General features: G+C 35.8%; 1 protein-coding gene across 2 annotated transcripts in view; it reads left to right on the top strand.

The window, feature by feature from the left end:
* The window catches only part of GUCY1A2 (guanylate cyclase 1 soluble subunit alpha 2), a 401,728-nt gene that overhangs the window by 287,534 nt on the left and 94,545 nt on the right, over window positions 1-19,649 (top strand). Inside the window, exon 7 of one of the 2 annotated variants that reach the window (XM_068555642.1) lies at window positions 10,075-10,145. The exons of the other annotated variant lie outside the window; for it this stretch is intronic. Within the exon in view, the coding sequence (XP_068411743.1) occupies window positions 10,075-10,145 (71 nt within the window). The remainder of the gene's footprint in view (window positions 1-10,074; window positions 10,146-19,649) is intronic. 2 annotated transcript variants of the gene reach the window in all.

The raw sequence follows: 19,649 nt of genomic DNA, 5'->3' as shown, positions 1-19,649 counted from the left end.
GAGATTAGGATTTCAACATCTAAATTTGGGGGTGGGGTTGGGGGTGACACAATCTAATCCATAACACCTTATCTAGCCTGGATCCCATTGTCTCTGACTCACTCATTGCTCCTAATAGCCCTCTAGTTTTACTCTTCTTTATTTCCATCATATTGGACTACCGAAGTAGAAAATTATTGGTCTGAGATTAATGAGCATTACTGGAGAAGATGGCATAATTATAGGAATTAGATATTTATTGAAAGTGCATACCTTTTAAACTCAACTGGTCCCTAAAATCTTCAGGGATGTCATTTTACTATCCCTCGCTGTGACTATTGCAAATATTTTTCACTGTCTTTAAATTTGTCTCTTAACCTTGCTACTTTTATTTTCAATAGACATTTACTTTCCTAATTAAATGAAATGATAGAAGACATCAATATGAAAGATCTCAACTTTTCTTCAACGCCCTTCTTCGACATGGTTCTTTCTTCAAATGTTTTCTCCTTTGCTTCCTGTTTTCATATGAGTAGTATTAAAATTTTTTGAAACCTATCATTTTAAAGAACATGAATAAGTTGACTATGTTTAATGGAAACATTTAAATTCCCTTAGGCAAGATTAACTCAAGGTGTAAATGAACTAAATGAATGCCTATAATATGCTGACTGAGGGATATAAGCAGTATTTCCTCAGGAAGTTAACTCCTCAATCAGTGGCCAGGTCACCATTCTCTTTCCACTTACTTTAAAGTCTCACCATCAGTACTTGTTTTTTCAGTTTTATTGAGATATAATTGGCATATTGTGTAAGTTTAAGGTGTACAACATATTGATTTGATACAGTTATAAAGTGCAAAATTATTACCACCATAGTATTAGCTACCACCTCCATCCCATCACATAGATACCATTTCCTCTTTTGTGATAAGAACATTTAAGATCTACAAGTCACCCTTGGTACCCATGGATTCAACCAACCATGGATGAAAAATATTTGAAAAAACAATCCAGAAAGTTTCAAAAAGCAAAACTTGAATTTGCTGTACACCAGCAAAAATTAAATAGCATTTGTAATGTATTTACAATTATGTACATAGCATTTACATTGTATTATGTAATGTAAGTAATCTAGGGATGATTTAATGTATATGGGAGGATGTGCAGAGTGTATATGCAGACAGTACACCATTTTAATAAGGGACTTGAGCATTTGTGGATTTTGTATTCAAAGAGGGTCCTGGAACCAATCCCCTGCAGATACCGAGGGATGACTGTACTCTCTTAGCAACATTCAACTATATGATATAGCATTACCTATGTAATGCTATATCCATTATTAGACACAAAATTGTCATTTTCTTCCAAAGCTTTCCCCTAGAACTATGCCATATTCTGCTTTTCTGTTTATGACCAAAACAACAACAAAGCCATTCTGTTGGCTCCCCATTGTCTATAAAATAAGGACTAAATCCTAATCAGCACCTTAACTCTTTCCCCAAGATACCTTTTCAAACCTATATCCAATTAAATGAATAACATTCCACCACAATATTATGGCATTAAGCATACCAGAATAATGGCTATTCTGTACATTGCTGCCTCCTTAGCCATGCTGTTATTGTTTTGTTTTGTTTGTTACATTTGTTTTGTCTGTTATATTTGTTTTGTCTATTATATTTGTCTTGCATTTGTGTGTTTTCCTATATTATCCATCCTTCTTGGCCCAGCTCAACCCCTATGAAGTCAATCCCAATACTCACATTCTCTTTAATAAAAATTATTTGCTTCTTCCTTAGGAAATTTATAACTTTAGTCACACTTAACTGTTGATATTTAACATATGACATCTTTCAAATAAATAGTTTATGTATATTCCTGTGTATTTTGAACTAGACTGTAAGAACATTCATGTCTGGGTCCATGGTTTGTTCATCTTTGTACACTATAGTACAAGCAATTTATTAATATTTTTGAATTAAATTATAACTGATACACTAATGCAGGATATTCATTCTGACGAATAGGGAAAATTATATCCTAATGTATACTTATTCATTTCTTATTCACTTTTTCATACATTGCTTTTCCATCTAAAATGTTTATCAAGTCACTACTATGTGCCTGATACCAGATACCCAATAGATGTGGAAAACTGCAACTTATTGTATAATTTTATTCTATAAATAAGCCCATTATGATAGCATTTGGGGAACATAATATTGACTTTATATTTTAAATTAAAAAGAAAGAAGTTTGTTTTTTAAAATAAATCAGAAAATTATCGTGGGTGTCTGCATTAATAACCATAGCTCAGGATCCTGGGTTGTAACATAGTACTATTCATGTCAGTAGCCAGACAGATTGGAAACCAGGTCCTGTGTCAAATCCCAGGAAGGGAATCCCTAAGGGAATAGAAAAGTGATTTAATTGAATGACTAGGTGAATGAGACTAACCAAAGGAGAATAAAACCTCAGAAAAAAAATCTTTATAAACTGGGTTTAATTAAAGTGAACATGTCCAGTTCTACTGTACATTCTTTAATGCCTAAGCTGACAAGGCTCTAGAAAGGGAGCAGATTTTTCTTTTTGATATGTGTACATTTAAATATCTTGAATCTAGAAACTACTTCCAAAACTCGCTGGAGTTACCAAAGATTGAATAATTAGCCCTTTCTGTCATTAACTATTTTTAGAATTATCACTGTCAACCTTTTTCAGTGAAAGTATAAAATGTACCAATAGCTAGTCCATTCAAATATTTCACATAGCAATGTTATCCTATCTTTAAGATAGTATCCTTAAAGAGGAAACATTAATTACCATGCAATGGCACATAAACAAAATTAACCAAGCGTCATAGTTTAATTTTAAGAAACAGTCATTTGTTCAAATTTCAGAGCTAAATTTATCCTTACAAGTTAAATTTTAGCAGAATAACTTATTTTATTTTATAGCTGTTAACTTGATTGACAAGTAGGACGACCCATCAAGTATGTTTCTGTTCTTGTAATTCACCAACACCTTGAAAATATTTCCCAAGAGAAAAGAAAGAAATACATGGAGGAAAAAAAAAACGAAACTGCCTTTCTGATTGAGTATTTTTAAGATAAAATATAGAAATTTTTCTCCATCCACTGTTCGACTGGAAAATGCCTTGGTTTTGGAGTGATTGGCATAAATCAAATATTTCATTAATGTTTAACAACCATTTATAGTGTTGCATGATTCATTTCATTTCTAGTAGTGTCATTCTATATTTGTATGCAATTTGAATTGGTACTATATTTTCTAATTGCAACAAGGTCTTATCTTTCCCATATAGGAATTTAAAATTTTATATTTTTAATAACATTGAAGTATTCAATATTTTATTATATTGTTATTACTGGGACATTTATTGCTAGATGTTTACACGTGGCTACGCTATATTGGATATCATCTGAGTCATGTGAGTGAACGTGGTTTTCATCACCCACTTTCACAGTAAGACTGACATACAGACAGAACTGCATATTTGGGGTCTGTGTTCCATGGGGTATCTTACAGTTTCACATCCTTCTGTTATGGTATAAGAAAGACTGGAACTTTGCTACCATATTTTTAAAAGTGATATTGAATTAACATACCATAAAATTCACCTTTTTAAAGTGTACAATACAGTAGTTTTTAAGATAATTAATTAGTATATTCAAAGCTGCTTAACTTTCACTACTATCTAATCCCAGAACATTTTTATCACTTCAAAAAAAAAAAAAAACACTGTACTCATTAACAGTCACTTCCCATTCCCTTTCTCTCCTTAGCCTCTTACAACTATAATATTTCTCTCTCAGTGGATTTGTCTCCTCTGGACATTTCATATAAATGGAATGAATATAGTATGTGGCCTTTTGTGACTGGCTTCTTTCACTTAGCCTAATGTTTTCGAGGTTCATTCATGTTATAGTATGTACCAGTACTCCATTCATTTTTATAGCTATATATAATATATATAGCTATATATAATATAATAATATTCCATTTTGTTTATTCATTCAATTTATTGACTTCTCGCTTTCCATTTTTTTGGCTACTATAAATACTGCTGCTAGGTACATTCACATACAAGCTTTTGTGTGAATACATATTTTCAGTTCTCTTGGGTACACACCTAGGAATACAATTGCTGGCTCATATGGTAACTCTATGTTTAACTTTTTGAAGAACTGCTAAATGTTTTCCAAAGCAGCTGCACTGTTTTACCTTCTGACCAGCAATGTTTGAGGCTTCCAATATTTATACATCTTCACCAACACTTGTTATTATTGTCTATCTTAAATACCATATTTTTAAGTAAATATTTCATTTATGGTTTGCATGACTTTTTGCATATGGATTTTGAGGAGTTCCTAACTTTATGTAGCATAAATATCTTTTAGAGAATTCATTTGACTGGTAGGTATTTTGTCAATCCTTTTGGAATACAATGTCACTTAAAAACAATGTGATGATATTGTCTATAAAAATTTTTGAAGAAAGGCATATTGTGTATTATTTAAGATCAATATCTTGAAGGTTCTATTGAGTTACAGGTGAAATTGATGAGTACATTTCACTACATCACAGATATTAGACTTTTCCCACCTGCTGTGTTAAAATGGGCAATCAGCTCTATAACTTCAATGTCCTTATCTTTACTCTTCTGAAGTTATAAAAATGTGTTGAAGGAAACACATCATTTGCAAACAAACAGACAAAATAGAAATCTTCAGGTCTCCTTTATTTTTTTCTTAGTCCTACTTACTATTGGCAGTTAGAGGTAAAGTTTCCTAGAATATTCCCACAAAAATTAAGCTACATGATAAATACTTAATGAATACTGTACATGGTCCTTTCAGAATTTTTAGAAATATTTATTGCTAAATATCAGTACAACTGTTAGAAGTATGTATATTAATTGGAAATACAGTTATTCCAAAGGTAAATAGAAGACTCATTGTCAGAAAAGTTAATGAAAGTTGGATGATAGGAACAGATGACTTCTAAGGAATCTCCAAAACTTAATATCTGATAATTCTAAGTCTAAATGTAAATATTATGGCATGAGTTCCTTGAAAGAAAAGTCTGAGATGAGGTCTTGGGTATAGGTAGTTTCTTTGAAAGTGATACCAGGGGTCAGGAGTGAGAATGGAGAGTGAGACAAAGAGGAAAGGACAATGTAAAGTTACATTTTCAAGGTCACATCCTGTGAGCAATGCGGACTTGATGCTGCTGGGATTTCTCATAGGAGACATAAAGAATGCCTCTTAACGTCTTTGTCCAGGAGAAGGCAGGCAAGAATATTTATCCACTTGTTCTGACCGAAAGTGTTGAATATTGCCCTAAGGGCATTAACTCCCTCTCACTAACTCACCCCAGTGGACTCCACAGGATTAGAAAAACTCCAGGGTAAAAAAGTGAAAACAACAACAACAAAAACATTAATGTGCTTGAGGCAAAAACTTATCAATACAGAGTGAGTCTAAGAGCTTCTAGAACTGTCCACCACAACTATGGCTGAACTCACAGGCTCAGGAGCTGCAAAGTGGAACAGCCAAAGGATTTGACAGGCATGGGACATTTAACATGATTGATTTCACAGCACAAATGAAAACTTGACACCCAAATATCACCTAAAACATTAGACTTCAAATATTTTTTCTTACGAACAATAGTAAGAAAAAATTATATCATGATTCTACTAGGCATACAGAGACAAAAATTTATGAAACAATATTTACCCTTGCTGTGTACAAAGCAATCTGATATTTTCTATTCTATACTATGCTGTGTTATTCTGCTTTGTTCTTTTTAATTAAAAAAATTATGTTCATAACTCCCTAAATTAATTTCAAAACTCATGGCTTGGAACACTGGCTGAAAAGATAAACTAATTTACTGAGAAGTTAAAATACAGCATATTAATATAATTAAAATCACATGACCTGCAGCCATATACAGTGAAATTTTTAAAAATAAAGGTTATAATATCAAGGTCAATTAAAAGAGAGTAGACGGAATTGTTTAAAAAATTAGAAAATAGGGTTACTTGGGTTCATGTTCCATGGTTCTGAATTTCATCTGTCAGTGTTTCAGAATCTATAAATGGGTAAAGAACATCTAGCTCCCTAAGAGATCAAGCAGGGTGGAGACACAGAAGCGCTGAATAATGAGGTGCTGTGTCTCCTCTTTTTCCCTCAGCTTCTTTGTTTCCTGCTGTCCCAATTCATGTATGTACAGTCAGGAGACTTAGTGTATACATTCTGCATATGTACATGCATATATACACAGCCAGCTGTGTATTGCTCTATAGAGCTGACTAGTGTTATTATCTCAGGATCCTTTTGCATTTTATGTTTGTTTCAGGTTTATTGTTTTGACAGCTGTCATTTTTAGGTATATTTTCTCCTTTCATAGGAAAAGGGCTTTAGTCTCCTAATAGCAGAGCTCTATTATCATAATTACCTTTTAAAAAAGAGAAAGTTGCCTCCAATTATTATACTCTGAAGTTTTAACATAATAATTTAACCACCCACCTTACCATCAAAATCAAAAAAAAAATTTAACTACTTTAATATTTTTTATTTCTTCATTTTCTTTGGAGGAAATGAGAGTTTAAGAATCTGGGAAATTCTACCAAGCCTCTCTAAGCTTTGGTTGACTCTCCTACCATCAGCTATTGTGTTTAAGGATATCACTGCCACAAGAATCCACAGCGCTGCTGTTTTAATTCTAATATTCTAATAAGAGAATATTAGAATATTAACATTCTAATAAAAGGGTACTGTTAAATTTTAAGGGTAAGTGAACAAGTAAGGGGATGCTGGTGTATGCAGCCCTTCCTGGGAACCACCACCCCAACCCTAGCACTTTTGTAAACTTTACTCATGGGAAAGATAACACACGTGCACACACACACACACACACACACACCACTAAATCTACAGGTCACCTATCAGTATTAAGATCTCACAAAATCCCAGTTCTAATTTATTATTTTCCGATTGCTGGAGGAAAAAAACAAAACCAATCAAACAAACAAACACAAACAAACAAACAAAAAAAGGGTTTGGTAGCAGGGGTGTTACGAAACTCAAGTCCTGCTGCTTGCCACTGGAAAATCAACACCCGAGAAAGGCAAATGTTGATAGAGGAAAGTTGCTTTTAATCAGAATGCCAAAATCTGGGGTGATGGTGGATTCAGTGTCCCCCAAAACCATCTCTGAAGATTCTGCTTGGCCATGAAAGTTTTTAAAGGGAAAAAGGGGAGTAATCTCCATTAATCACTGAGATAGGGGGTCATAGTTGTCACCACCCCCCACTGCGTGCAGGCTTCTGGATTTAGAGTCATCTTTATTTAGGTGCTATCTTGTTCACACAGTTTGTTCACACAGTTTTTTCATGAGAGTACTGAAGGGGAAGCTAGGGAAGAGATCTGGTCATTTGTTATTTACTTATTCTTCATTTCTACTTCTTTGATCTACAGAAAAAAACAAACATGTTAAGCAAGATATTGTGTGATCAAAAGGTCTGAAAGGTGTGCTAAGGCCAGAGATCAGTAGAGCATGGGGGTACCGGATTTAAAAGTTAGTTATGTCGACTGAAAACAAATGCGCAATATGGGATTTGTGAGTTAAGCTTTATTTGGGGCAAAATGAGGATTACAGCCCAGGAGACAGCATTTCAGATAGCTCTGAGAAACTGCTCCAAAGAGGTTGGGGGGAAGGTCAGTATATATGTGATTTTGGTAAAGGGGGAGTACATGCAATCAAGCACACATTTTTTGCAGAAGGTTGCTGCTAGGCTCGTGGAGGTTACTGCTATTCACAAAGAGAAGACGTCACCATGAAAGATTTTAGTGCTTTTCTAGAGAGGAGATACAAGAATTGGGCTCATAAAGTCTTCTCCTGAAAATATCTAACTATCTGAAGGCCTATTCTGCCAGTTTCCCCAGAGCACAGAGTACCTCATTCCTGATCTCTACCCTGAACTCCTTTCAGGGGGTGTTGAAGGTCAGCAGTTGCAACAGTTCAAAATGTAATCCTTGTAGAGGTAGATGGCAAGTGCAAATTTGTAGTTGGCAGTTACAATGTAGCTTTGCTTAAACTGACAAGAAAAGGAATTTCCTGCTGAGTGTGGTTCCCTGCAAAGAGCTACTTACAGGGGAAAAAAAACAAAACAAAAACGAAGTCATAGCCTTTCCTTTTGCCATATATTGCTGCATGTCGTCTACAACTGGATGCACAGCTGTTTCTAATAAGCACCTTTAGTGTTAATCCTTTGGTAGCTGTTGGCTTCTCCACATTACAATGGATCTTGTAGGATAGCAGTCTTAAAACTTATCTCATGTGATGTTACATGGGTGTCATATGAAATGAAATTTTGGTGATAAAGTAACTTTGGGAAGTGCCTACTACATGAGGATTTGCAAAGCACTTTAAAGATTCTGAAAAGTCTCAAGGTTAAGAAATTCATTCAACTTTTTAACCCACTATTTCCCAGTATATTATATCATAAAACTTTTTTTGGTATTTGAAAGACAGTGATTATTTATTTGCACAACTCAGTTTGAAAAGAGTTTTCTAACTAGAGTGCCATTTAGTTACTTCCTAGGTGCCCAAACATTCTTTCTTTCTATGATGCTTTCTTTTCCTTCTACGTTCCCTTGGAAAACTCTCATCTCTTCAGACAACAAACCTTCCTTTTCTGGATAATTTTGTAATAGGGAATAACAAATCTGGCTTTGATGTGTTTCTTTTACTTTATCCTTTATATTCTATTGCTTCTGCTACAAGTTAATCACTAAAGGGATGTTGCCTATAGCTTAAAGTATACATAATGGCCTATCTCCTGGAACCCTGCCCCCCATGCCTGACTGTTGAACTAAAACCTTTGTTTAGTCACAGGAAACATCCTGACCCAGCCCACCTGGCTGCAGGAAAGAGGAAATTAACACATCCCCTCCCAGAGTCTGGCTGAAACCAGGAAATATTTGCAACAAGTTATGGCCTTTTTACTTTACCTCCTCACCTCTTTTTTCTGTAAAAGAAACTAGCATTCAGAGCCTGGCAAGATGGTTCTCTGGGACATTAGTCTGCCATCTTCTTGGACTCTCTGCTCTCCGAATAAAGTTGTTATCCCTTGTCTCCCAATTCATTGGCCTGTTGTGAGGTAAGAAGTATGAACTTGGACTCAGTAACAATTTCTTTATTCCACCACCAACCTTAATTTCAGTGATGTTAGCTATAAACCACATAATAATGGCTGTTTGTATATGCAAATATTAAAATGTCACAGTATTGATTCTTGAGTCTTGTCTTTTATTTACTTTGACGTGTCTATTCAAGTTCCAGAGAGGTGAACTTCCTCTCTTCTTTCTGTTACCGAAATATCGGTTTCCCTGTGCACTGATGCCAAGCAGAAATACGGAGACAGAGATTTTGGAGGAAGAGAGAGATGGGTTTATTTTTCTGCCAGGCAGAAGGGAAGACACAGCAAGCTAGTGCCTCAAGAATTGTGCCCCTCTCCTTCGGGCATAGGAGAAGATTTTATATGTGGGGCTCGCAGTCCCAGGGTATATGATAAGGATCAAAGTAGTGAAGGTCTTGCATTCTTCTTCCTGAATTATTTCAAGACAGTCATATTGGCCTGTGACCTTTTTTCTGAAATGCAAATGCTACAAAGGGTGATTTGCTACAAGGGAGGGCAGGATGTAATTCACATAGTGTTAAAGAGTAATCAGTTAGCTTTGTGAAGTACAAATCTAGTTACAGACACTACAGATCAGTAACAGTTAAAAAAAAAAAACAAAACTAGGAGTGATTAACTCTTTCAGGCCAGGTTATGTTTCTTCTCTAGCCTGTTAACTGTTCCCTTTAGTCTCCTTGTTCTCAGGAAAGGGCAAACTTCACTCCTATTTTTGCTGCCAAAAATTCCCCACTGCTAGTTCATTCCCTCCATATCAATGGAGGAAGGGAAACGGGAGTCATTCTTGTCTGGCTGAGGACAAACTTCAGTTTTGCTCCACTTGGCAGACACCAGCTGTCCGGCCCAGTGGCCCATCTATCTCCTATTTCATTTCCCACCTCCATCCAGCAGTGTTTGGATAGGTGTTACAGCCGAATGGAGTTGGGTACTGGAAGAGTGAGGAGTTTCACTTAGAAGGAGAAAATATAGAGTACATTTTGGTTATTACCTTACTTCCCTGATAGTAAGCTTCATTCATTCATTAAAACATCATCATCATCACTTTATTAGTAGGAGTGCTAGCCGTTTGTTGAGTGTCTACTCCATCCCAAGCATTATGTTAGAGCATATGTCAATGTTAACTATTTTAGTTCTCACAGCAACCCCAAAAATATGCCTTGCTTTCCTCACTTTATAAATAAAATAGGCTCAGTTAAAGGAAGTGATTTGCCCCAGTCACAGGGTAATATATGACAAAGCCAGAAATCGGACCTAGGTCATTTTAGCACAAAGCTTTTCCCCCCCCCATTATGACCTGCTGCTCTCAATACTGATCATCTTTGAGGAGCAAGGTGCTCCCAGATTTCAGTGGCTTTCACTCATGGCTTCTATTTTATCAGTTCTGTGCCTGAACCTTTAGCCAGAGAGAAATTACTTTTATTCATGAATCTTAATACTGTGGCTATAGATGGAAACTCACCATGTGTTTCTCTAACAGATATTGATAATGACTGTCAAAATAATTGAAAATATACAATCTTGAAAACAAAGTCCTAATAAAAATGGTATAAATTGAAGTTACGTTAGATAGTAAACATATTTGCTGGCCCCAAAATATACCCTTATGGCTGTAATTAGTGCAGAACCACGGTAGGATTTAAGGAATGCTTGAAGAATTTATTGGCAAGAGACAGAATGTGTTATCCAGGTGCAAGATGTCACAATGGCCATGAAGGGCCATAGTTGCAAATATAGTTTATTCTGAGAACAGCTGTGTTGCATATTAGGACAGTAATTACGTATGGTTAGTAATTATTTATTGGGTATCTATTGTGTACAGATGGATGAGCAGTTAAGAAGGAAGTATCCATTAGCTTTTGTTGCTATGGAATAAACACTGATTAATGTTCATGCCATATCATAAAAATAATTTTAATATTAAAATCTCAATGCACTGAAATAGTGATATGTAGCAACAAATGCTAATTACAATAAATATTTGATAGGATTTTATTGTTTAAAAATGAGATGCAATATAATGAGGGATATACTACACAGTGTATTAAAATGGCTAATAAATTACTGTTTTTTAGAAGGTGAAAAGCAATTATACAAAACACTTCTCACTTCTTTTTAAGAGAGGGAAAGAGCATATTTGTGTGTGTGTGTGTATGTGTGTGTGTGTGTGTGTGTGTGTGTGTATACATTTCCCAAGAATTGTTGTGGTGTTTAATAAGAGTCTTTTAAGTACAGGTGTCATTAAATAAAAATACAAGAGCTAAATAATTTTCAATATGAATATTGTATTCTAGTAACTTCTGGTCACACTTACTGTGAGCTATTTAAAAGGGGTAAAGCTATGCCAAATAATTCAATCCTTCCTTCCCTTTTTAATATATTCTATTAACTCAGGGTGAATTTTACTCGTTTTTCTCTCTCCTAAATCTAGTAATTTTTTATTCTTTTCCTTAATTTTTAACAGTGTTTTATTAGCATTTTAAATAATTTCATGCAAAGCAATTTACATTCAGGAGCTTAAAAAAAAAACAAAATTTAGACAACATTTTTGGAAATGTTAAAGTGGAAGCATGATTTAAAATATAGCAGTTTAAGGACAAAGAGAAGTCATTCATTATCCACTTTTGACAATATAAGTGCCTATTGAAATATGGTTTTTGATGAAGTATATAATTAGCTGCTTTTCCATGGACATAAAATGAGTTCTGCCCCTATGCCCCACCTCATCATTCTGTGATGGCAAATTACAATTTTCAAATGTTAGGGAAGTCCTAGTAGCCTCTCTTTTCACTCATTCATATGGGTTCTCAGTTTCTCTTCAAACATCTCCTAAAACAAGCTCATTGTATGACATGACAAAGAAATCTTCCTGCTCATTACCTTTCATAAGCATGTCTTTCAAAAAAGCCTAAGAAAATGTAAGATCAAAGGATAAGTATGGGGAAAGTGTACAAGATAAGGTTAAATTGTTCAAGTCAACAGTTCTGATAATTTAAAAAAAAAAACACATTTATTTTCATGAGCACACAGGAACATATTTGTTAAATGGAAATTTCCAAGGGGTCTCACACACTCCTCAACTTCCTTGTTTCCAGTACCCTTTTCAATTCTGAGTGATAGCAAACTGTATTTCTTTCACTTAATGCAGTAATGGATGGAAGATAGATATACTCATAATTTAATAATGATGTATATTGTACATCCATGGTTCTTGTTAGTTTATTTCTAACCTAGTTTCTAAATTAGAACATGATTGGGGTGGATTCTTAATCTAGAGACTTACAAACTAGGTAAGATTTTATTTTCAGAATGGTATGTTAAACTCTGGATTTTTGTATCTGACTCTGCTCACGTTCATAAATTTGATTCATTTCGACAAACGTTTGCAGAATGCCTAGAATAGTGAAGTACACTCTTCTAGGAATTAGGTTCTCCATTCAAGATTCTGGCATATGCTATATTATGTGAAGAACTAAAGATTAAAAATATAATAGTAATGACTATCCCTGACCTCAATGGCTCACAAACTAGTGGGAGAAACAGACATACAAACACATGATTATATGTAAGTGTTGACTGAAAAAAAAATGCACAACCTAAAAGTTGAGAATTGTGTTTTACTTGGCAGACTCTCTGAGGACTTCAAGTCCAGGAGGCAGCCTCTCAGAATATTTCTGAGGGACTGCTCCAAAGAGACAAGGGAAGAGCCAGGATATATCAGAGTTTTTGCATCAAAGACCAGGTAGTTGGAATATCAAAAGATGTTTTAAATTTTTAAAAATCTCAAAAAAAAAAAAAAAATCTCAAGTTAAGAAATTTAGCATTTTTCTGTGTATGGGAAGATGCAAGGGTCTGGGCTCATTGAAATCATTTCTTTGATATGCACCTTAGCACCCTAGATGGGCCAGTATCCTGTTCTGTCCTGTTCTGAGTCCCCTCAGGGTGCATCATTGAGGGTAGCTGCAGTGGCTGAGGACTGGGCAGCTGGCAGCCCATTTGTCTCCATCCTCCATCTCCATTCCCTCAGGGCTCACCATCAGGGTGGGTGTGGTGGCTTGATACCTACAACATGCTTTGTTTACTGATATGGCAGTCCACATTTTTCATTCACATAAGTGAAAAATAAGTATACTGAGAACATATGAAAGATTGAGGAGGACCCAACACAACAAGTAATCATGAAAAACACCAGCTTATTATTAATACAGAGTAAATGGAGGGTAATTAAGGACACAAAGTGAGACAGAAACCACATCGGAACACTTTGTGGTCAGGTTAAAGGATATGACTTTTTTCAACCAGGGAAAGGACTACTCTGGTAGATTTGTGGCTTATAAATTTGAAGGGACAAGCTCAGGAACAGAAAGATCAATTTGGAGGTTATTGTGGGGAGTCCTGTAAGACATGATGCTAGCCTGAACTAAGGGAGCAGTATTAGGGGAGTTGGAGAAGGGTTCAAAAATACATATGAATCTGAATTGACAGAAATTATTATTTGATTAGATGAGGTACACGAAGGAACAAAAGACTGCTTCCAGGATCCTAGCTTGGGTGGGAGCAAGTGAGCAGTGTGATACTGTGACATTAACATGAACCTTTCAAAGATCAAAAGAACATATGTGTACTTTTATTTACTTTTTCTTATTATTAAAACCTAAGGAAAACTGTTAGGTTAACAGACAAATAGCAAACAAAACCAAAATTGGATCTTCATGAAAAGAGCACTCTGAAGTTCAGACTAGCTTAAATATCTCTTTACCTATTAAGAATTCATCCATTTGAAATTCTGTATGCCTGTTTTTTTCTGCATTTATTATTTGATTTTGTTGAATGTATTTCAGTAACAATATGAACTGTGATGAAGTAACACAAAAGACACTCAGTGAAAGACAGTAATTGCTAAGTAAGTAATACTAAGTAGATATAGTAGAGTCATTCCTTTTTATCAAATAATAAATCTATTAGTCTGAGAGAAGAAAAATGAGCAGCCTTGTTACACATTCAAGTGTCATAATTTTATTCACACTTGTTGACTTAGCCATATGCACTATGTACAAATGAATATTATTCAAATTCATGAAACAGTTGTCTAGATTATGACCTAAAAGGATTCAGTGCACTTGACTGTGACATTTTATTTAATGGTAAAATCTATCATGTTTGTGGTAATTGTTTGTGTCTGTAAAATGAGGAGAGGTTACATGTATGTGTTGTCATTATCACCATCGTAAATTTTTTTTCTAAATATCTATATGTAGGTGGTGCTAGAAGTACCACTGTTTTGTTAAAAGCACTATATTTCTTTCCTTCAGAGTAATTTGACAAGGGTACAAAACTGATCACCTTTAATTTTGGTTCCTCAAATCCTCCTATTTCCAATACTTTCTCTGTTTTTACTAACAGAACACCATATATGAGTCTTTGAAGCTCAATTTCTATAAATATTTTCTATTTTTTTTTTCTTCTCCCACTATAAACAATGCCTTGCCAATCTTTTTATTGCACTGCCTTTTCATTCAAAAAAATTATGAGTTCTCCCCCCTCATGTTCAAGCTCCTGAGCTGCACTGTTCTATATGGTAGCACCAGGCCACATGTTGCGAATGAGCACTTTAGATATGGCGATTCCAAACTGAGATGTGCTGTAAGTGAAAAATACACACCAGATTTCAAAACACTTTCTATGAAATAAGACATATTAAAATCTCAATAGACAATTTTGCTGAACCAAGATGGTGGAGTAGAAGGACATGTTCTCACTGCCTCTTGTGAGAACACCAGAATCACAAGTAGCTGCTGGACAATCATCAACAGGAAGACACTGGAACTCACCAAAAAAGATACCCCACATCCAAACACAAAGGAGAAGCCACAATGAGACAGGAGGAGGGGCACAATCACAGCAAAATCTAATCCTATAACTTCTGGGTGGGTGACACACAGACTGGAGAACACTTATACTACAGAAGTTCACCCACTGCAGTGAAAGTTCTGAGCCCCATGTCAGGCTTCCCAACCTGGGGGTCTGGCAATGGGAGGAGGAATTCCTAGAGAATCAGACTTTGAAGGCTAGTAGGAATTGATTGCAGGACTTCCACAGGACTGGGGGAAACAGAGACTCCACTTTTGGAGGGCACACACAAAGTAGTTTGTGCAGTGGGACCCAGGGGAAGGAGCAGTGACCCCAGGGGAGACTGAACCAGACCTACCTGCTAGTGTTGGAGGGTCTCCTGCAGAGGCAGGGGGTGGCTGTGGTTCACCATGGGGACAAGGTCACTGGCAGCAGAAGTCCTGGGAAGTACTCCTTGCTGTGATCCCTCCCAGAGTCTGCCATTAGCACCAACAAAGAGCCCAGGTAGGCTCCAGTGTTGGGTTGCCTCAGGCAAAACAACCAACAGGGAGGGAACCCAGCCCCACTCATGAGCAGTCAAGCAGATTAAAGTTTTACTGAGCTCTGCCCACCAGAGCAACAGTCAGCTCCCAACACCAGTCCCTCCTATCAGGAAAGCAGCACAAGCCTCTTAGATAGCCTCATCCACAAGAGGGCAGACAGCAGAAGCAAGAAGAACTACAATCCTGCAGCCTGTTGAACAAAAAGCAGAATCACAGAAAGATAGGCAAGATGAAAAGGCAGAGGGCTATGTACCAGATGAAGGAACAAGATAAAACCCCAGAAAAACAACTAAATGAAGTGGAAATAGGCAAACTTCCAGAAAAAGAATTCAGAATACTGATAGTGAAGATAATCCAGGACCCTGAAAAAAAAATGGAGGCAAAGATCTAGAAGATGCAAGAAATGTTTAACAAAGAACTAGAAGAATTAAAGAAAAAACAAGCAAAGATGAACAATACAATAAGTGAAATGAAAACTACACTAGAAGGAATCAATAGCAGAATAACTGAGGCAGAAGAACGGATAAGTGACCTGGAAGACAGAATGGTGGAATTCACTGCTGCAGAACAGAATAAAAAAAAAAAGAATGAAAAAAAATGAAGACAGCCTAAGAGACCTCGGGGACAACATTAAACGCAACAACATTCACATTATAGGGGTCCCAGAAGGAGAAGAGAGAGAGGAAGGACCAGAGAAAATATTTGCAGAGATTATAGTCGAAAACTTTCCTAACATGGGAAAGGAAATAGCCACCCAAGTCTAGGAAGCGCAGCAAGTTCCATACAGGATAAACCCAAGGAGAAACACACCGAGACACATAGTAATCAAATTGGCAAAAATTAAAGACAAAGAAAAATTATTGAAAGCAGCAAGTGAAGAACGAAAAATAACATACAGGGGAACTCCCATAAGGTTAACAGCTAATTTCTCAGCAGAAACTCTACAAGACAGAAGGGAGTGGCATGATATACTTAAAGTAATGAAAGGGAAGAACCTACCACCGAGATTACTCTACCCGGCTAGGATCTCATTCAGATTCGATGGAATAAATAAAAGCTTTACAGACAAGCAAAAGCTAAGAGAATTCAGCACCACGAAACCAGCTCTACAACAAATGCTAAAGGAACTTCTTTAAGTGGTAAACACAAGAAAAGAAAAGGACCTACAAAAACAAACCCAAAACAATTAAGAAAATGGTCATAGGAACATACATATCGATAATTACCTTAAACATGAATGGATTAAATGCTCCAACCAAAAGACACAGGCTTGCTGAATGGATACAAAAACAAGACACACAAATATGCTGTCTACAAGAGACCCACTTCAGACCTAGGGAAACATACAGACTGAAAGTGAGGGGATGGAAAAAGATATTCCATGCAAATGGAAATCAAAAGAAAGCTGGAGTAGCTATACTCATATCAGATAACATAGACTTTAACATAAAACATGTTACAAGAGACAAGGAAGGACACTATATAATGATCAAGGGATCAATCCAAGAAGAAGATATACCAATTATAATTATATATGCACCCAACATAGGAGCACCTCAATACATAAGGCAACTGCTAACAGCTATAAAAGAGGAAATAGACGGTAACACAATAATACTGGGGGACTTGAACACCTCACTTACACCAATGGACAGATCATCCAAACAGAAAATTAATAAGGAAACAGAAGCTTTAAATGACACAATAGACCAGATAGATTTAATTGATATTTATAGGACATTCCATCCAAAAACAGCAGATTACACGTTCTTCTCAAGTGCGAATGGAATATTCTCCAGGATAGATCACATCTTGGGTCACAAATCAAGACTCAGTAAATTTAAGAAAATCAAAATCATATCAAGCATCTTTTCTGACCACAATGCTATGAGATTAGAAATCAATTACATGGGAAAAACAAAAATACATGGAGGGTAAACAATACATTACTAAATAACGAAGAGATCACTGAAGAAATCAAAGAGGAAATCAAAAAATACCTAGAGACCAATGACAATGAGCACACGACAATCCAAAACCTATGCGATGCAGCAAAAGCAGTTCTAAGAGGGAAGTTTATAGCTATACAAGCCTACCTCAAGAAACACGAAAAATCTCAAATAAACAATCTAACCTTACACCAAAAGGAACTAGAGAGAGAAGAATAAACAAAACCCAAAGGTAGCAGAAGGAAAAAAATTATAACGATCAGAGCAGAAATAAATGAAATAGAAACAAAGAAAACAGTAGCAGAGATCAATAAAACTAAAAGCTGGTTCTTTGAGAAGATAAACAAAATTGATAAACCATTAGCAAGACTTATCTAGAAAAAGAGGGAGAGGACTCAAATCAATTAAATTAGAAATGAAAAAGGAGAAGTTACAACAGACACCACAGAAATACAAAACATCCTAAGAGACTACTACAAGCAACTCTATGCCAATAAAATGGACAACCTGGAAGAAATGGACAAATTCTTAGAAAGGTATAACCTTTCAAGACTGAACCAGGAAGAAATAGAACATATGAACAGACCAATCACAAGTAATGAAATTGAAACTGAGATTAAAAATCTTCCAACAAACAAATATCCAGGACCAGATGGCTTCACAGGTGAGTTCTATCAAACATTTAGAGAAGAGCTCACACCCATTCTTCTCAAACTCTTCCAAAAATTTGCAGAGGAAGGAACACTCCCAAACTCATTCTATGAGGCCACCATCACCCTGATACCAAAACCAGACAAAGATACCACAAAAAAAGAAAATTTCAGACCTATATCACTGATGAACATAGATGCAAAAATCCTCAACAAAATACTAGCAAACAGAATCCAACAACATATTAAAAGGATCATACACCATGATCAAATGGGATTTATCCCAGGGATGCAAGGATTCTTCAATATATGCAAATCAATCAATGTGATACACGATGTTAGCAAACTGAAGGATAAAAACCATATGATTATCTCAATAGATGCAGGAAAAGCTTTTGACAAAATTCAACACCCATTTATGAAAAAAACTCTCCAAAAAGGGGGCATAGAGGGAACCTACCTCAACATAATAAAGGCTATATATGACAAACCCACAGCAAACATCATTCTCAAAGGTGAAAACCTGAAAATATTTCCTCTAAGATCAGGAACGATACAAGGATGTCCACTCTCCCCGCAATTATTCAACATAGTTGTGGAAGTCCTAGCCACGGCAATCAGAGAAGAAGAAGAAATAAAAGGAATACAAATTGGAAAAGAAGAAGTAAAACTGTCACTCTTTGCAGTTGACATGATACTATACATAACAGAATCCTAAAGATGCCACCAGAAAGGTACTAGAGCTAATCAATGAATTTGGTAAAGTTGCAGGATACAAAAGTAATGCACAGAAATCTCTTGCATTCCTATACAATAATGATGAAAAATCTGAAAGAGAAATTAAGGAAACACTCTCATTTACCATTGAAACAGAAAGAATAAAATACCTAGGAATAAACCTTCCTAGGGAGACAAAAGACATGTATGCAGAAAACTATAAGACACTAATGAAAGAAATTAAAGATGGTACCAACAGATGGAGAGATATACCTTGTTCTTGGATTGGAAGAATCAATATTGTGAAAGCGTCTATACTACCCAAAGCAATCTACAGATTCAATGCAATCCCTATCAAATTTCCAATGGCATTTTTTACTGAACTAGAACAAAAAATCTTAAAACTTGTATGGAGACACAAAAGACCCCGAATAGCCAAAGCAGTCTTGAGGGAAAAAAACGGAGCTGGAGGAATCAGACTCCCTGACTTCAGACTATACTACAAAGCTATAGTAATCAAGACAATATGGTACTGGCACAAAAACAGAAACATAGATCAATGGAACAAGATAGAAAGCCCAGAGGTAAACCCACGCACCAATGGTCAACTAATCTATGACAAAGGAGGCAAGGATTTACAAGGGAGAAAAGGCAGTCTCTTCAATAAATGGTGCTGGGAAAACTGCACAGCTACATGTAAAAGAATGAAGTTAGAACACTCCCTAACACCATACA

The sequence above is a fragment of the Eschrichtius robustus genome, chromosome 11 (genome assembly GCF_028021215.1).
Source record: "Eschrichtius robustus isolate mEscRob2 chromosome 11, mEscRob2.pri, whole genome shotgun sequence".
NCBI lineage: Eukaryota > Metazoa > Chordata > Mammalia > Artiodactyla > Eschrichtiidae > Eschrichtius > Eschrichtius robustus.
The sequence above is the reverse complement of the archived record's forward strand: the minus strand, read 5'-3'. Positions and strand labels throughout refer to the sequence as shown.